Raw genomic sequence first — 19,580 nt, 5'->3', positions numbered from 1 at the left:
TCTTACTGAAGACCTGTGTTTCTCTCCACTGCTGAATTTGCTGCACTTGATCTTCCATCTCAAGCACTTCAAGACCGAAATTTCACTTCAATCTCACCTCATCTCTCCATACTACATTAACCCATGGCAATTGCCTTCCAAATGACCCCATTAAGCTGTAATTGCCTCAGCAGGCCTGCACTCTCACTTGTAATTCTGTACCTCTCATCTCCCAGACGTATCTCAGCATCATCTGATCTTCTGATTCTCTTCACTGAACTCAGCTTATGACCCCTGTGCAACAACCGAATTGGCTAGCGTAAGTCCAACCCTGTAAGTATTTTTTCCTATTCTTTAGAGCATCAAAACCTAATTCACAGAAAATCAGCAATCCAGAATATTATTATTTTTTTTAAAAAAGATAAATACGATTTTGGAAAATTCTGCCTTTCAATAAATGCAGAATTTACAAGCTCTGCTGCTAAGTAATTGTAACTGACATATTTATTAGTTCTAAATGTTCCATTCTTCCAAGATTTTTCTTTGTCCCAATCATTTAACTTACACGATGTAGTAACAAACAAAAAAAGCAAGGAAGTAATAATTCTGGTGCTGATTCAACTGACAGCAGAGCATCATACCTAAAGAATTGACCAAAAGCTGACTGGCAATGGCCTGCATTACTTCAATATGGAGTAAAGAAATAAACTGCTTAGCAGCCAAAAGCAAATTGCTGCATGGCTGCGTTTCTTGGCCTATGAGGTGTAAAAGTTGAATGCAGAAGAACGTTCTGCTGTTACTGATCTTGTAAACACAAATTTTTGTTAACTTAATTTACTTTTATAGAGGGATTTTAAGCTAGTGGTATGTTAATTGGGATAGTATGGAAAATTAAGGGTAAAGTACAGGGTGGAGAGAAGTTCTTTGATGCTGAACTGCTGGTAATCAGTTTGATCAAACTATCAAAACACAAATATATAAATTGCACTATACAACTGCTAGTAATCCACTAAAGAATATAAAAGCATTACTCTGTTATTAAAATCATAGGTGCTCACTATTAAAAAGAAAGTCCAGGTCACACAAAATCCCTAATTTCAGCTTTCAGAAATCATTGCTCTGGTTTTCTAATGAGATAAAACATACAAATTAGGAGCAGTGATCAGATGTTGATCCCCTCAAGTCTGCTTCACCATTCAAAAATATTATGGCTGACTTGATTTAGCCTAAACTCCATCTGCCAGCTTACCCAGGGTTCCTTTTGACACCTTGGTAGTCAACTCTGACTTGAAAATACTCAATGACTAGGCCTCCACCACTTTCTGAGGGCAAGGTCAGGAGTCAGGTGATCAAAAGTATCAGATGGTGTGAGTAAAGTATCAACAACTGAATAGCAAGTGAACACTATGACAATGGATAAATGGACAATGTGCAACAATCGCCAGACAGGAATGTTCCTTCCTAGTTGGGGAACACTTCAGCGGTAAAGGACACAAAGCCTCTGATCTTCAGGAAAAGAATCACAGCCTTATAAGAGAAAATACTTTTCCTCATCTCTGTCATAGCATAGGAGATCCTAATTTTAAAGTGTCCATAGCTCTAGTATCTCCCACAAAGGGAAATATTCTTTCAGCATCCAGCCTGTCAAGTTCCCTCGATGTATATTGTTTCAATGAGATCGCCTCTTATTCTTCTAAGCTTGAATGGATAAAGGCCCAATCTGCCTAACCTTTTTTTTCCCCCAAGGTAACACTCCTCAATTCCAGGAATCAGTCAAGTTACCTTTTCTGAGCTGTTTTAGTAGAATTTTGTCAATTCTTAAGTAAACGTACTAATATAAGGAGATTTGCACAAAAAATTACATTGCTGATGTCTAGCTCTTCCCAAGGTCTCCAAAGTGTCCACTTTTTCTGGCACAGCTAAAAATAAAAATTCAGTGGAACTTAAAAGGGGACATAGGGATCACGATGTGTAATTAACTTGTGTTATTTTCGTTCACGGCAATTGCATTTTGAGTAGCTGCACCCCCAAGTTTCTACAAGATTGCATCACTTAAAGCTAGCATGTACTACAGAAAGCCAGTATGCAGCTTTTAAAGGTTAAGGATGCTTAGCAAGCTGTAAGGACTACACAGACAGAAAAGAGTTGGATGACGATCAAGAAGGCGAGTAAAAATAGGCAGGCAGTGTTGGAGCCCCCTGTGGTCATTCCGCTTTCAAACAAGTATACTGTTTTGAATACGGTTGGTGGAATGGCCTCTCTGGAAAAGCAGCAGCAGCCAGAGCAGTGGCATCACTCTGGCACCATTATACAGCAGGAAGGGTTGAAGAGTAGGCAAGTAGTAGTGATAGCATACTCTATAGTCAGGGGCACCGATAACTGTTTTTGTGGCTGCAAGACTCCAGGATGGTGTGTTGCCTCCCTGATGCCAGGGTCAAGGATATCTCTGAGCAGGTACAGGTTATTCTGAAAGGAGAGAGTAAGCAGCCAGAGGTTGTGGTCCATATTGGTCCCAATGACATAGGCAAAATGAGAGATGAGGTCTTACAAAGGGTGAGAGTTAGGTAGAAAGCCGAAAAGCAGAAAGTCTAAGATTGTAATCTTGGGATTATTTCCAATGTCACATGTGAGTTTGGCCAGGAAGAAGTTAGCATAGTTAAATATGTGGCTAAAGAGCTGGTTTAGGATGTAGAGCTTCAGGTATGTGAATCATTGGGATGTTTTCTGGGGCAAGTGGGACCTGTATAAGAAGGATGGGTTACACCTAAACTGGAAAGGTGCCAATATCCTGGCAGGGAGGTTTGATAGTGCCACTTCAGAGGATTTAAACTAATGTGGCAGGGAAGTAGGAACCAGAGCAGTAGGTCAGCAAGTAAAATGACCGAGAAGAATTCAGAGACTAAGGCCAATAAGACTAGAAGGAAGAACAGACAGGGAGTGATTACTGAACACTGCGGGATGACTGATTTGAAGTGTATTTGTTTTAATGTGAGGAGTGATGACAGGTAAGGCAGATGAACTTTGGATTTGGATTAATACATATTACTATGATGTTATAACTACTCTAGAGACTTGGTTGGGAGACAGAGAGACAAGACTGGCAGCTTAACATTCCGGAAGTCTTAGAGAGGGTTAGAAAAAAGGTGGGTGAGGTGCATTACTGATTAGGGAAAATATCATAGCTGTACTGAGGGAAGACACCTTGGAGAGCTCATCCAGCGAGGCTATAGGTGTATAACTCAGGAAGTATTAGGGGGGTATTCCGGGAACAGCAGCCATAATTCCGCTAAATTTAAAGTTATTTATGGGTAAGAATAAGAGTAGTCAATGGGTGAAAGTAATAAATTGGGGGAAGGCTAACTACCACAATATTAGGCAAGAATAGGGAATATAGATTGGAATGGCAGTTTGAGGATAAATCCCCATCTGTCATGCACAAATATTTTAAAGGCCAGTTGTTTAGAGTTCAGAACCAACATTTTCCTGTGAAAATGAAGGATAAAGATGGCAAGTATTGGAAACCTTGGATGGCAAGAGAAATTAAGAGCTTAATTAAAAAGAAAAAGGAGGCATAAGTAAGATTTAGGAAACTGAAAGCAGACATAGCCCTTGAAAAATACAAAGGTAACAGGAAGGAACTCAAATAAGGAATAGAAGGGCTAAAAGTTGCCATGAAATTAAGGAAAATCCCAAGGCATTTTATACTCAAATAAGGAGGAAGAGGGCAGCTAGGGAAAGGGAAGGTGCACTCAAGAACAAAGGAGAGAATGTATGCATGAAGCCAGAGGAAGTGCGTTTGGTCCTGAACAAATACTTTGCATTGGTATTCACAAAGAAGGACATGTTGGATGGTGAGTTTTGGGAGGGGTGTGTTGATATTCTTGGGCAAGTAAATATAAAAAAGGTGTTGGGTCTTTTAAAAAGCAATAAGGTAGACAAGTCCCTAGGATGCGATGGGATTTATCCCAGAATGCTAAGGGAGGCAAGAGAGGAATTTTCTGGAGTCTTGCACAAAAACTTTGTATCCTCTATCATCACAGAAGAGGTCACTGAGGACTGAAGAATGGATAACAGTTTAAGTTTGTTTAAGAAAGGCGACAGGGATAATCCAGGAAATTGTAGGACAGTGAGCCTGACATCAGTGGTTTGGAAATTATTGGAGAAGATTCTTTGGGATAGGATTTACTCACATTTAGAAAAATATACATTTTATTAGCAATTATCAGAATGGCTTTTTGCAGGGGAGATCATGTCTCACAAACTTGATTAAGCTTTTTGAGGAAGTGACATAGATGATTGATGAGGGTAGGGGAGTAGATGTTGTTGACACAGACTTTGACAAGGTCCCTCATAGCAGGCTGACACAAGAAGTATCATACAGGATCTACAGTGAGCTGGTAAGATGGAATCAGAACTGAATATTCAGTAAAAGAATATTCATTGTGGGCAGCACAGTGGCTCAGTGGTTAGCACTGCTACCTCACAGCGCCAGGGGTCCGGTTCGATTCCCACCTCTATCGACTGTGTGGAGTTTGCACATTCTCCCAGTGTCTGCGTGGGATTCCTCTGGGTGATCCGGTTTCCTCCCACAATCCAAACATGTGCATGTCAGGTGAATTGGCCATGCTAAGTTGTCTATAGTGTTAGGTGCATTAGTTGGGGTAAATATAGGGTAGGGGAATGGGTCTGGGTGGTTTACTCTTTGGAGGGGTGGACTTGTTGGGCCGAAGGGCCTGTTTCCATACTGTAGGGAATCTAAAAGGGTGTTTTTCTGACTGGAGATCTGTAACCAGGGATCAGTGCTGGGACCCCTCTTGTTTGTAATATACATATACAATTTGGAGGAAAGTATAGGTGGCCCGATGAGTAACTTTGCAGATGACACAAAGATTGGGGAAGCTGCAGATAGTGAGGAGAATTGCCAGAGGACACAGTAGGACATAAATAGGTGGACTTTAATCGAGACAAACGTGAGATGATGCATTTTGGAAGATCTAGTGCAGGAGGGAAGTACACAATAAATTGCAGAACACTCAGTAGCATCAACATAGAGGAATTTCAGCATTTGGGTCCACAGTTCCCTGAAAGTGGCAAGGCGGTCAAGAAGGCATATGGCTTTATTGGTCACAGCATAGAATATAAAAACTGGCAAGTCATGTTGCAGCTGTATAGAACTTTATTTCTGTCACATTTGAAATACTGCATACAATGCTGGTCCCCACACAAACACAAAAGATGTGGAGGCTTTGGAGAGAATACAGAAACGATGTGATAGAAAGATGTTTGGTTTGGATTTGGCAATAAGGAGAGATTGGACAAGAACAATAGACGTTTGTAGACTTGAATAAAGCGTTCAACAAGGTTCCGCATTGTAGATAGTAAGGTTAGATTGCATGGAATCAGGGAGAGCCAGCTGATTGGATACAAAGTTGGCTTGAAGGTAGGAGACAGAGGATGGTGGTGCAGGGATGTTTGAGAGACTGGAGGCATGTAACCAGTGGTGTGCCGCAAAGATCAGTGCTGGGTCCACTACTTTCCATTGTTTATAGAAATTATTTGAATATACAATGTGAATATAGGAAGGAATAGTTATTGCCTTCATTGATCATAAGATTGAGTATAGGAGTTGGGATATCACGTTGCAGCTGTACAGGACATTGGTGAGGCCAGTTTTGGAATACTGCATACAATTCTGAACTCCCTGCTATAGGAAAGATGTTATGAAACTTGAAAGGGTTCAGAAAAGATTTACAAGAATGTTGCCGGAATTGGAGGGTTTGAGCTATAACGAGAAGCTGAAAAGACTGGAGCTTTTTATCCCCCTGGAGAGTCAGAGGCTCCAGGCTAACCTCCTAGAGGTTTATAAAATCATGTGGGGCATGGACAGGGTGAACAGCCAAGGTCTTTTTCCCAGGGTAGGGGAGTCCAAAACTAGAGGGCATAGATTTAAGGTGAAAGGGTAAAGATTTAAAAAGGACCTGAGGAGCAATGTTTTCATGCAGAGAATGATGCACGTATGGAACGATCTGCCAGAGGAGGTGGTGGAGACGAGTACAATTACAACATTTAAAAGACAGCTGGATGACTACATGAATAGGAAGATTTAGAGGGATATGGGCCAAATGCTGGAAAGTGGGATTAAATCAGTTTCAGATATCTGGTTGGCATGGATGAGTTGGACCAAGGGGCTAATTTTGTGTTGTATAACTCCATGACTCTATGCTGCTCATCTATGTGTGGGTTGCACCCTGCACACCAGGAAGCCTGCAAACCTTGCAAAGCCACACGATCACTCTGCATGTTTTTCTCTGACAAGAAAGGATGGAATATATTCAGCACTCCTTGCCGAGAATGTCACTGACTTCTATGCAATAATAAATGGAAAAGTGCAAGACATTGCAAATAACATTTACTCCAGCTTGTACAATGTTCACAGGCATGGTACCTTGCCAAGTACTGCATGTTCCTCTCCCCTGACTGTGGTTACAGCAAATGGTAGATTTCAGTCAGGACCACCTTAGTGAAGCAGATACAGCTGAGACATATTCCTCACTGAGTTTGATAGCAGAATTTCTCCCTGAACACTCTGGACAGATATGAGCTCTTCTCCTCATCCTCCTCTAGCCGTTTGACTGTTCTATGTCTCCTCTGTTCATTTTCCCTGTCATGCTGTAATCTAAAAGGCTGAGAGCAAGACTGACAACTGCAATGTAATCAGTGAAAGTTAATGAAGCGACAATCAACTGCTTTCAGAGATATCAAGAGACCAGTGGAGTTGGATGTGCCAGCATGTTTTAAAATACATTCTGAACATAGTTCTCTTACCCTTAGATTCAGCTAGTGCTCCAGCAGCTGGTGGATTACCTAACCAGGCAGTTTACACTTCCTTACTCATCACCCAGCAGACAATGTAAGAGATTCTAAAGCTAATCACTGTTTGTGAACTCCAGGAGATGGGTGATAAAAGTAATATGCGCTCACCTCTAACAACTGCATTAACACCCTCCATAGCACCGATGTTAGCAAAACCACCAACTCCAAAATGAAAACAGACCCTGTTAGACAGCTTCTTCAGGTCTTTGGCTCAGCGGGTGACTCGTGCATGATGAGCAGTGAGCTGGAGGATCAGCTGACTGATCAGCTGTCCAGCAGCAACTAATCTTAACTGAAGTATTGAAGGTGATTGCTGCTTGAGATGGCCGAGGTGGGCAGGTGGAAAGAGGGAGGAATCAGATGTGTACAGCAATTTGGAGACTTGATTACCTGCCATTTTCTATTACCTGCTGGGAGTGGGTCCCTCATTATAATGGATATTGAGGTTCTCCCATAACTCAATTATGCATTATTACAGACACACAATGATAACGTGTCGCATAACCGATTTACTAAATGAATACAGAAAATCTCATAGCTTATGCATGAGTCTTATAAATTACAAGAACTTGTAAGCATCAAATAAAAACAGTACTCCATATTTCCTAATGTATATTCTCTTTGCACATTTCATTGGTTCACTGAACTTCAGACAGAGGGCAGAATTTCAACAGATGGGTCTGCTAGCAGAAGGGGAAATCAGCAACTGAAAGTTAACATAGCAGGTCTGTCATGACCAATTAGTGCAGACAGACATGGTGACAACCTACACCTGATTTTTAAAGCCTCACTATTTAAAATTACACCATTAAAGATCAGAGTTGTTGGGTGCTAACCACTATCTTGATAGAAACTGAAACTTTAAAGATGGAGTCTTAAAACTGGAAGGCTGTCCACAGCTCTGTAAGATATCCCTGGAGGTCATGTTGAGTATAGTAAAAAGCCCATCAGAGAGATGTTCTTCTCAGCAGGAAACAATGAAGTGGCATGACTGGGAGTGTGTGAAGAGGATTGTGATCTCTTGCTCATGAATGTATTACCAAGACATTCAACAACCTCAAGGCAAGAAATAACTTCATCAACATTCCCCTACACAGTATTCCACAGGAAAATAGAACTTGTTCTACCTGTTTCTCTCTTTCAGCATCTTCTCAAATTCCTATGCAAGCACCATTAACCCTTGTCCTCTTATTTCCATCTCCCACCAATCATCAACAATTGTTGCCCCTCCACCCCCTCAGCACAATCCAATTCTTGCATTCAAAACTCTCTGCTTTCTTCATTTGTAGGAAAGAGCTCAGAACTCGATTGTCTCATTCTCATCAGTGGTCAGAATAATGAGTTTTTGGCAGGACTTGGTGTACTCTGCTTCTCCTGAGAGTTGTTTTAATTCATTCATGGAACGAGGGTGTCACTGACTGGATCAACATTCATTGTTCATCCCTGGTTGCCCTTGTAAGATGGTGAGCTACATCTTAAACTGTTGCTACCAACTACACTAAATGGATTGCAGCAGTTCATGGGCAATGAATCCTGGTCCAAACAGCGACATCCTCATCGCATGAATGATCTTTTAAAAAGTACCACAGGGGTCTCCCGAAAAATATAGATCCTTACCACTTAAAAGAATGAGGCACTGGAAATCAGCAAAACTTCTGCAGTGCATTGTTTTAGCATATGGAAAGGTGGGATCTCCCAGATTCCTTATAACAGAATTAAACATTCACAGCCAAATGATGCACAACTCATTCATGTTGATACAGTGCGACTGCGCCTGAAATACAGTGATCTGTACAATCATGACTTTATACCCTTCTTGTTGTCCGCTGAAGGCAGGGCAACACTGGAGAAATCCTGTTGGTGGCAGAATATCCTTAAAGCTTTACTTACCTGTCGCAGATGTTGAGTCTTCATATGCATCAAGAGAACCATTCAGGAGCAGAAATTTGAATCTGTCAATACTGTAAAGGTACTAAATACTAATGAACAGTTCGGGAGGTTGTCTCTGGCATAACTGCCGTCATGTCTCATCACTTCCACCTTGAATGAAATAATGACCAGTTACAGGCAACAGCAGACAAAAATCAAGTAACTGACAACATACTGGTCCAAATGGCCTGCACAACTCAGTCTTCCAGTTTAAATATAATGGAAACAAAGACTCAGTTCAAAGCATTCCAATGCCTCCTTCCTCCCCACACTTACTCCTCTCCTCAACTTGAGCCCACATGCCATTTCCCATGCCAATAACCAAACCACCCTTGCATGATAGTAGGTGGGGCAGTTTTGGAAAGGGATTTCAAGGCTCCAAAACACAGGGATGTCGCCATAAATGTTAAAACATTCAGGGGAGACTGCTTACAACTTTGCTAAACCACAGGGCTGGAATGATGTAGAAGTGAAAGGTAAGTTTGTAATTTTAGTAGGGATACCAATTGAATGTTTAAGTATGTCATAAATAGAATCCTGTAAATGTTTATGCATCATAAAGTTTAAATCATTAATATCAAGTTATCTTCTTTTTTGTCACTCACAAAATAGAAAGATTATTGAATGCTTTGTGTCGGAAAGTGGCGGCAGTAGATTCAGTACTGGTGAGTAACATGGCTGAACTGTGTCCAGTTCGCGGAATCAAATGAGACAACATGGGACACGAATGTGCACGGCTGTAGGAACTCTGCCGTATCAGTTGATACCATTCCTTCTCCTTTTCCAAAGATGAAACGCAGTCGTCTTTGTCCTGCTTCCGCTGCTGTATCACGTTGAACAATGCATAGCACACTGCTACTATACCATATACCCTTGCAATCCTTGTAACCCAATCCTGTCCAGGCACTCAATTAAGTTTTCAATATCCTATCAAGTAGCTTAATGACAATTCTTGTGTTCATGTGCTTTCAATCATACATTTCTTGTATGTCAGTGGTTAGGCTCCTTACAAGGGTCATCAATCATGTCCTTGTCACCAAGAAGCCAGTCCCTAGCTCTGCTTAGAACTCAGGAGATCTTTGGGAGACTGGTACAGAACAAGGGAATTGTGGCAATTTCCTGCACACACATGCATGATCATCTCCTGGTGGTTACATCTTAGCTGCACCTTAATGATGTAGCATTCCCAGGAGTAATGAAGACTGCTGGTTAATTTGAAGGTGCCTTGATTGCTACATGAGTGCAATCTGTAAATCTCTAGGTCTGTCGAAATCCAGCACATCAGCAAATCCAAGAGCCCTCTCAATCTGACTGTGGACACGAGTAGAAAGTCCAGCAAACATGACATCAATCATCTGAAAAATCCATTTGGACACAGCAGCATATAAAATCCTGCAGGTGTCATCAGCAGACCCCTGAAAGATGTGAAAGATCAAGAAATTCACAGCTGTGGAGACTTTACTGCCACTAGTAATCTGAACTCACTGGGCTTGCTGAGTCATTGGTGCAAAAACTGTCTGTCAATCCTGCCTGAGTTGGTGGCATCACCCTGTGAGCTGCAGCTCTGTTAGCATCTGGTCTGCTCTGTGGAATGTGGCTGAGGAGAAGACAACTTCTGCTCCAGCAAGTGTGGCTTCCATTGCTGTTGCTGGTGCCGCAATCCTTGTTTCTCATCAAAGATCTAATGGTTTAGCTGTTCCCATGCTTTTCTAATGGCTGGAAACCATGAAATGCAGATATGAACATACAAAAAAAGAATAGTCGGTCAGTCGGCCAATTGATCCTGCTCCACCACTCAATAAGATTATGGCTGATTTGCTTGTAACCTCAACTCCATTTCCTGGCCTACCTCTGAAACCTTTTGACTTCCTCATTAGTCAAGAATGTATCTATTTCTCCTTAAACATATTCAATGACCATGTCTCACTTCTCTCTGAGGAAAAGTATTTCACAGAATCATGACCCTCAGGGGAAAAAAGTTCTCCTCATCTCTATCTTAAATTGAAGTCTATTTATTTTTAAACTATCCCATTGGATCTAGTCTCTCCCACAAGGGGAAACATTCTTTCAGCATCTATTCTATCAAATAGTTTACATGTTTCAATAAGATTACCTCTCATTCTTCTAAACTCCAATGCATATAGGTCCACCCTTTCTAACATTTCTTCATAAGGTAACTCCTTCAAATCAGGAATCAGCCAAGTAAGCCTTCTGTGAACTGCTTCTCATGCAGTTATATATTTTCTTAAATAAAGAGATGAAAATTGCATGCAGTACTCTGGTTATAATGTCAATAATGCTTTGTACATTTGCAGCAAAGCATTCCTATTTTTGCAATCCATTTCTCTTGCAATAAATAACAATATTTAATTTGCCTTCCCAATCATTTGGATATCTGCAAACTAACGTTTTGTGCTTCACGTACCATGAACCCAGATTCCTCTTGAACCTCAGAGGTCTACAATTGCTTCATTTAAATAATCTGTAGCATTTCTAATTATCTTCTCAAAGTGGACAAGTTCACATTTCCTACATTGTACTCCATCTGTCAATTTTTTTTTCCCATTCATGAAATCTCTCTATATCCCTTAGCAGACTCCTTCTGTCCTCTTCATAATGTTCTTCAGTGGTATCTTTGTGTCCTCAGCAAACTTAGTGATTGAATAATATGTATCAATGACTTGGATGCAGGGTCTAAATATAAGTAGTTGAAGCCGCAGAACCTCTGGTCTCCTTCCTATTGCAAGGATGTTGTGAAACTTGAAAGGGTTCAGAAAAAATTTACAAGGATGTTGCCAGGGTTGGAGGATTTGTGCTACAGGGAGAGGCTGAATGGCTGGAGCTGTTTTCCCTGAAACATCGGAGGCTGAGGGGTGACCTCATGGAGGTTTATAAGATCATGAGGGGCGTAGATAGGATAAATAGACACGGTCTTTTCCCTGGGTTGGAGGAGTCCAGAACTAAAGGGCATAGGTTTCGGGTGAGAGGGGAAAGATATAAAAGAGACCTAAGGGGCAATCTTTCACACAGAAGGTGGTGCGTGTATGGAATGAGCTGCCAGAGGAAGTGGTGGAGGCTGGTACAATTGCAACATTTAAAAGGCATCTGGAGAGGATATATGAATAGGAAGGGTTTGGAGGGATATGGCCTGACTGCTGGCAAATGGGACTAGATTTGGTTGGGATATCTGGTCGGCATGGACAAGTTGGACCAAAGGGTCTGTTTCTGTCATCTCTATGACTATGACTCCAACTGATTTCTAAGACCCTTTGACTTCTTCATTAGTCAAGAATTTCTTTTCTATTTGGTACCTTTTACTAACCTAAAAGTGAGCTATTTATAGCTACTGTCTGTTTCCTGTCCGTTTACCAATCCTCACTTCTTGCTAATGTGTAACCCCCTTCATGATTTACTCTTATTTTGATGTAGCACATTGTTGAATGTCTCCTGGAATTCTAAGTACACATCTACAAACTCCCCCTTATCCATACTGCTTGCTACTTCCTCAAAAGGATATAATATATTGATTTCCCATTCATATATCCATGCTGACTCTGTCTCATTGCATTGAGAATTTCTAAATGCCCACTATGACTTCCTTAATAACAGGTTTCAACATTTCACTACAACAGATGTAATGCTAACTGGCATGTAAAGCTGATTGGACTGTACTTTCCTATTTTCAGTCTTCCTCCTTTCTTGACTATTTTCCATTCTGATGGGACCTTTCCACAATCTAGGGACTTTTGAGATATTAAAAGTAATGCATTTTATTCTATTAACTTTCACAGCACCTTGTTCCTGGTGATCACAATTGTTTTAAGTATCACCCTCTCTTTCAACACATGATTTACAATGATTTCTGAGATGGCATTGATATCCTCCGCAGTGAATAGTGACACTAAGGCTGTATTTTCTTATTTTTTGGCAAAGCAGTTTTTTGAGTGTGATTCAAATTCATGGAAGCCAGACCACCATTGCCCATGTAAACTTCTCTCATGCAATCTCCTGTACTTCAGTGTGCAAGTATGCAACCAGCATCTTCGATAACCATCTTGCAAACTGCATGGCAAGAGAGGCAGACTTGCCGGGACTTTGGGACCTTCATGCCACTACCAATCCTCTGCTTAGTACTTCATGCACTGCAAACCAGGAACTGCCTCTCATACTGTGGTGTACCAGCATTATCCGAAATGAAGTCACTCAATAGGGAAGGTATCTCCCTGTTTTGCAGACAGGGATCGTGAGGTGCTGATGGATGGGGAGGTAGTTTGGAGGAATGTTGTTTTCGTTCGCTAACCAGCAAAGAAGGTCATGCCATCTGACACAGTCAGCCTGGACAGAGATGGCATCTGTGTCAGCGAATTGGCCCAGATGAAATGAAACACACAGCAATATAAGAAGACAGCGAATGATCATCTACACTTTACAAAGGTGAATGCGATCCTTTTCTCTCTGCTACTTCACTCACATTCACAGGGCCACCAATCACTCTAACTTTACCAATGTACACACCTCTCACCAAGATTTATGGGCTGGAACTCTCACTATTGCATAAAGCATATCCATTTAATGGCTCTGACCCACTTCATCCTCCAAAATTACTAATTTATCCTGCACTCTGTGCTTTCTATTCTTAAAATGGGGACAACCTCATTACCTCTCTGGTTCCTACATTATCACTAATGGTGTATGAATCAACTTCCATCACACTCAATCCTCCTTTTATCTCACTGTAGGAAAAGAATTCTCACAACTGGCCCAAGAGGATGAAGGCAGTAGATTGGTAGACAAGAATGTTCGTCCCCACCATGTTAAGAGAAAATGCTTAACTTGGCTGGAGAAGAGCGAGATTGTTCTACACAGGATATAGAAGGTAAGCCACTGACCCCCTCAGAAAATGCACTGGCAAGGCTTTCACTTGCACCTTACATCATCTCAGAGACTTTCACCTCAGTGAGTTCTCTATCCAGATTAGATTTAGGAGCACAATCTGGTGATCACGTCACTGGCACATCTTTACAGCTGAATAGGAAGAAACACCTCAGCTCTCTAGTATTCAGAGGACTGATAAGAGACCAAGCACCAGTTCAGCCTCAGGCAGATGATCGCATAGTCTCAGCCATTTCCCATTTTGTCAAAATTCATAGGGAGGCACAAGAGTAGACAATCAGATTTGTCAGTAAACCTGATCAAAAGATGAAGCAGTCCACCAAGATTAACAATATCATTTTAGCTCTTACATGCATGTGCATGGCTGTTTCCATCAAAGGCCTGGCTACTGCCGTGGAATCCCAGATCCAACACACTCAATATATACCAGATATTAACATTGGTCCGCACTCCATTATTCTTTCCATAAATGCTCAACATCAATGGCAAAGTGAGAGGGGAAAAAGATACCTCAACTTTACAAGGTACCCCTTTCTCTCAAGGTACAGGGTGGTGCCAGCATGCATTCATAGGGAGGATGAACTGCACAAAGATCCACAGCAGCCTTTTTTCAGGACATGCAGAGGTGTTTGGCCCCTCCAATGCATCCCTGTATGCAATGTCAAATTTGCAGAAATCCAAACCAAGTAGAGTGAACCTGCATCTGGACAGGTCACTTTGAATAGGCCTGGGCCCTCTCAGCCCAAACATCCGAGCGATCAACAGGTATGTCCACCGAGCCAATGGTAATCTACAAAGCATCCCCCCTACACCATAGCTCTGGAAGTCAGCACTGCATGTGCACAAAGTAGGAAGGAGAAGAAGCAAAACTAAATTTTCTGAGGTCACAGGTGCCACGAATGACACCTCATTGTGAATGAACTAGCACTTTTGTAAATATATTCTCATTTGTACTCTTAAGATGTTTGCTCCCATGTCTTTGGCGCGGTCGAACCTGTTTGAGTCATATCCATCTGCAAAACAAACAGCCTCTTCACAATCCTAAAAAAGAAAGAAGTTGTAATGTCTGTGTGTTGCTCATCTCTCAAAGTAACTGACTTTTCAAGTGCAAATAGCAGCAGACATCACAGATCATTGAACCATTACGTTTTTGATTGCAGTCAAGAAGTTGCAATTTAATGGACTACACTGAGTGATCCAGGATTGGGAACTCATAAATCATGAGGTGCCATCGATAAGATAAATAGAAAAAGGTCTTTTCCTGAGGTTGGCGGAGTTCAAAACTAGGGGGCATATTTTGAGGTGAAAGGAGAAAGATTTAAAAGGGACCTGTTTTCGGACAGAGGGTGGTTCATATGTGGAATGAACTGCTAGAGGAAGTGATGGATGCACATTTTAAATGCAACATTTAAAAGATGTTTGGATAGGTACATGAATAGGAAAGATTGAGAGGGATATGGGATAAACACTGGCAAATGGAACTAGTTTAGTTTGGGAAACTTGGCCAGCATGGACAAGTTGGACCTAAAGATCCATTTCCATGCTGTATGACTCTTTGACAATGCACAGGGCTTGTGGTAGGGCCTGCCTTGCACAAATTATCCATGCTCACACTCACCATATGGGTGAGAGCATGGAGTCATTGAAGATTCTCTGAAGGTAAAGGTTCATTCTATCTATTAGATTTACAAGAAAACACAAGGCTGAGTGTGGGAAGTTCAATGTCCACCCTCCTTCATTGCAAATTGGCCTGCTGAGAGAAGCTGCACAAAGCGCTGCCTCTCAGGTTAAATGTTGTCCTGCATAATGCTTCAGCACTTCAAGGCAATGTAGCAGTCTCCACCAACTACTGCAGACTGAAAACTAACTGATGATCAAAAGGTTCCTGAAGGTTGCTCCTAATCTGCTGTTTATCGTGAGAGACATCACGACATAACACTGGTAAGACCATAAGACATAGGGGTGGAAGTAAGGCCATTCAGCTCATCGAGTCCGCTCTGCCATTCAATCATGGCTGATGGGTATTTCAACGCCACTTACCCGCACTCTCCCCCTATCGCTTAATTCCCTGCAAGATTAAGAATTTATCGATCTCTGCCTTGAAGTCATTTAACGTCCCGGCCTCCACTGCACTCTGTGGCAATGAATTCCACAGGCACACCACTCTCTGGCTGAAGAAATATCTCCTAATTTCCGTTCTAAATTGACCCCCTCTAATTCTAAGGCTGTGCCCACGGATCCTAGTAACCCCGCCTGACGAAAATAAATTCCCAGCGTCCACCCTTTCTAAGCCATGCATTTATCTCATAAGTTTCTATTAGATCTCCCCTCAATCTTCTAAATTCTAATGAATACAATTACAGGGTCCCCGGCTGTTCATCGTATGTTGGACCTACCATTCCAGGGATCATCCGTGTGAATCTCCACTGGACACGCTCCAGTGCCACTATGTCCTTCCTGAGGTGTGAGGCCCAAAACTGAACACAGTATTCTAAATGGGGCCGAACCAGAGCTTTATAAAGTCTCAGTAGCACATTGCTGCTTTTACATTCCAACCCTCTTGAGATAAATGACATGACATTTGGTATATTTTATGCTAAGTGAAGCCTTAAAATCAACCTAAAGCATTAGTTCCGTATCTAGGGTCTGTAAAATGCAGATACTTGAAAGTGGAAGATACCAAGCACACAATCATACGGATAAGTAAACATTTAGTTAGTAACAGAAAATTTCAAGGACTACAAAAATAATTCAGTCCACACACCCCTTGGACTGGCCAGACACTGCCTGCCATATAACAGAAGAGTTTACAATGAAATGACATCCAAACCCAGCTCATTTACCTTGGTAGCAGAGTTTCAATTGAATTATGTTCTATTATATTTTCCTTTATTATATGACCCAATGCTGTCTTATTTAGATTGTAAGTTTGCTCGCTAAGCTGGAAGATTGGTTCTCAGACATTTCATCACCATGCTAGGTAACATCATCAGTGAGCCTCTGGTGAAGCGCTGGTGTTCTGTCCTGCATTTTATTTGTGTGTCTTGGTCTGTTATGGTGGGTGATATCACTCACAGTTCTTTTTCTGAGAGATTGGTAAATGGGGTCCAAATCGATATGTTTGTTCATGGAGTTCCAGTTTGAATGTCAGGCCTCTAGGAATTCCCATGCATGCGTTTGTTTAGCCTGTCACATGGTGGATGTATTGTCCCAGTCAAACTGGTGTCTCTCACTGTCTGTGTGCATAGATACTCGTGATTGTTGGTTGTCTCTTTTGGTGGCTAGTTGGTGCTCGTGTATCCTGGTGGCTAGTTTCCTGCCTGTCTGTCCGATGCCATGTTGTTACAGTCCTTACACAGTATTGTGCATATGATGTTCATTCTGCTGGTTGTTGGTCGAGGTCCTTTAGGTTCATCAAGAGTCGTTTCAGGGCATTGGTAGGTTTGTGGGCTACCTTGATGCCAAGGCACCGGAGTAGTCTGGTCGTCATCTCTGAGATTTCTTGAATGTATGGTAGTGTGGCCAGAGTGTCTGGGCATGTTGTTTCTTCTTGTTTAGGTGTGTTGTGTAAGAATTGGCAGACTGTGCTTTTATTGGGTACCTGTTGTTCTTGAATACGTTAAATAGGTTTTTTTTGCTTCATCTTGTAGTTCCTGGGTGCTGCAGTGTGTTGTGGCTCGTTTAAATAATGTCCTGTTGCAGCTCCATTTGTGGGCGTTGGGATGATTGCTCCCGTAGTTGAGTATATGGTCAGTGTGCATCACTTTCCTGTAGACGCTGGTCTGCAGCTCTCCACTGGTTTTTCGTTCTACTGTGACATCTAGGAAGGGGAATCTGTTGTTGTTTTCTTCTTCTTTGGTGAGCTTTACACCAGTAAGAATGTTGTTTGTGTTTGTGGGTTCTTCTAATTTGTTGCGTTTCGTGATGACAAAGGTGTCATCCACATAACATACTCAAAGTTTGGACTGGATCGTGAGGAGGACTCCTTGTTTCAACCTCTGCATAAATGCTTCTGCCAAGAATCCTGACATTGGTGACCCCATGGATGTCCTGTTGATTTGTTTGTAGGTCTTGTCATTGTAAGTGAAGTGGGTTGTGAGGCACAGGCATAGCTTGAGAATGCTGTCCTCGCTGATGGAGTTGGTTGCTGTCTGGCGTTTATGTCCTCGGTTCAGCTCGCAGTGAGGCCAGTGCTTCTTTGGCCAGGATGATGTTTATTGATGTGAATAAGGCCGATGTGTTGAAGAAAACCATGACCCTGTCGTCCTCTACCTTAGTGTCTTTAATGATGTTCAGGAATTCCTATGTGGAGTGGATGGAGTGGCGTGAGTCTTCTTCTCGGTATTTCAGTTTGTGTTGAAGTTCCTTTGCTAGTCCTTTGTTAACTTCATCTGTCTTGTGGAGTTTCTTCAGTATGCTGAAATACGGTTTTTGAGCTGTGGAGTCCAGTCCATTGCCATCTGTTGACACATGTCAGTATCTGCGAGTAGTGTGTTTGCTTTTTAAATGTTTTGTGTTCTGTTCAGGGACAGGCTAAACAAAGAATGCATGGGAATTCCGAGAGGCCTGGCATTCAAATTGGAACTCCATCAACAAACATATTGATTTGGACCCTGTTGACCAATCTCTCAGAAAAAGAACCGTGAGTGATACCACCCACCACAACAGACCACGACACATAAATAGAAAGCAGGACAGTACACCAACACTTCAATAGAGGATCACTGATAATGTTACCTGGTGATGAAACATTTGAGAACACATCTTACAGCTCAGTGAGCAACCTGAACTACAAATCTTCATAAAAATCACAAAACTATCTCATTTCCCATGCTCAATGATAAATAGCTCCATCATGTTCTCTTGAATGTCCCTCACAGTCGGTGTCCTGATCCTCACTCTAATTTTCAACCTCACAGAAATCCCATACTTCTTCTGCATTCAGACATCCCTCCTTCCTTGGCTCCAGTTGTGAATAGCAGAGCATGCCACAATGCTGTGGCACACCCTTTCTTGGATATACTGAAAACCTTTAAAGGAGGTAACAGATTCTAATTAGCAGGAATCTGTGAGAGCTAAATCAATGTTAGATAAAGGTTCGAAAACAGCATTGAACTGAAAAATGTTCAGTCTTTATTTACAAAAAAACTGCATGCAGCTCTTTTGGCTAAAACACATGAGAGGTAGAAACCAAAGGATCCCAAGCACTCCACGTTTTTCACGCCTTTACAAAGGAAAGAATAACATTTATATACTTTGAAAATATGCTGAGGAGTGACAAATTATCATGAAATGTTTATCATCACTGAACTTTGCCTCATTGGTTTTCCAAAACATCAATCATTCACGTCATTCCATGACGTTGTTTCTATGTATAGTTGTTTTGTTGAGGCTAAAATCTCCAATTCAAAATATACAAGGAGCCATTACAAGGTTAGAGATTTTGTATACATTCAGCCTATGTTATGTTTACTGTCTCCAACCTTTTACCATAGTCCTTTTTAACTTATTGATCTATAACTTGAGAGTGGGCCAATTTTTTTTCACACCATGCAATGTTAAATGTTCCCCACAATACCACAGTAGGAAACTGTAAGTTACCACATTGCTGTAGCTCCCAGGATATCTGGTGCATTTTCCAAAATCTGCCACAGTTGATGTCAAAAATAAGCTGACATTTGATGCAATGGAAGCCAGTTCTATTCAAGAATTCTGCATGTTTGTGCTATGGCACTCTCAAGGCAACGGAGGGCAGTCTATACTCTATCCACCTGAGAGAGATCAGTGATATTGAAAAATTCAACTGCTTGAGCTACGTCACTCTCATCATCAAAGAATTATAAAAACTGGTGTAACAAATACGATCAGTGACAGCCCAGCTGCATTTTTGGTTGAGGATTGGGAGA

The 19,580-nt window shown here is 41.6% G+C and overlaps 1 protein-coding gene across 5 annotated transcripts in view; it reads right to left on the bottom strand.

Annotated features, from left to right (window-relative positions):
- Positions 1–19,580, bottom strand: part of LOC122564856 (pre-B-cell leukemia transcription factor 3) — a 251,920-nt gene that overhangs the window by 184,568 nt on the left and 47,772 nt on the right. Inside the window, exon 1 of one of the 5 annotated variants that reach the window (XM_043720214.1) lies at positions 6,961–7,003. The exons of the other annotated variants lie outside the window; for them this stretch is intronic. Within the exon in view, the coding sequence (XP_043576149.1) occupies positions 6,961–6,988 (28 nt within the window). The 5' untranslated portion in view covers positions 6,989–7,003. Of the gene's footprint in view, positions 1–6,960; positions 7,004–19,580 lie in introns of those variants that run through there. 5 annotated transcript variants of the gene reach the window in all.

The sequence above is a fragment of the Chiloscyllium plagiosum genome, chromosome 30, assembly GCF_004010195.1.
Source record: "Chiloscyllium plagiosum isolate BGI_BamShark_2017 chromosome 30, ASM401019v2, whole genome shotgun sequence".
Classification (NCBI taxonomy): domain Eukaryota; kingdom Metazoa; phylum Chordata; class Chondrichthyes; order Orectolobiformes; family Hemiscylliidae; genus Chiloscyllium; species Chiloscyllium plagiosum.
The sequence above is the reverse complement of the archived record's forward strand: the minus strand, read 5'-3'. Positions and strand labels throughout refer to the sequence as shown.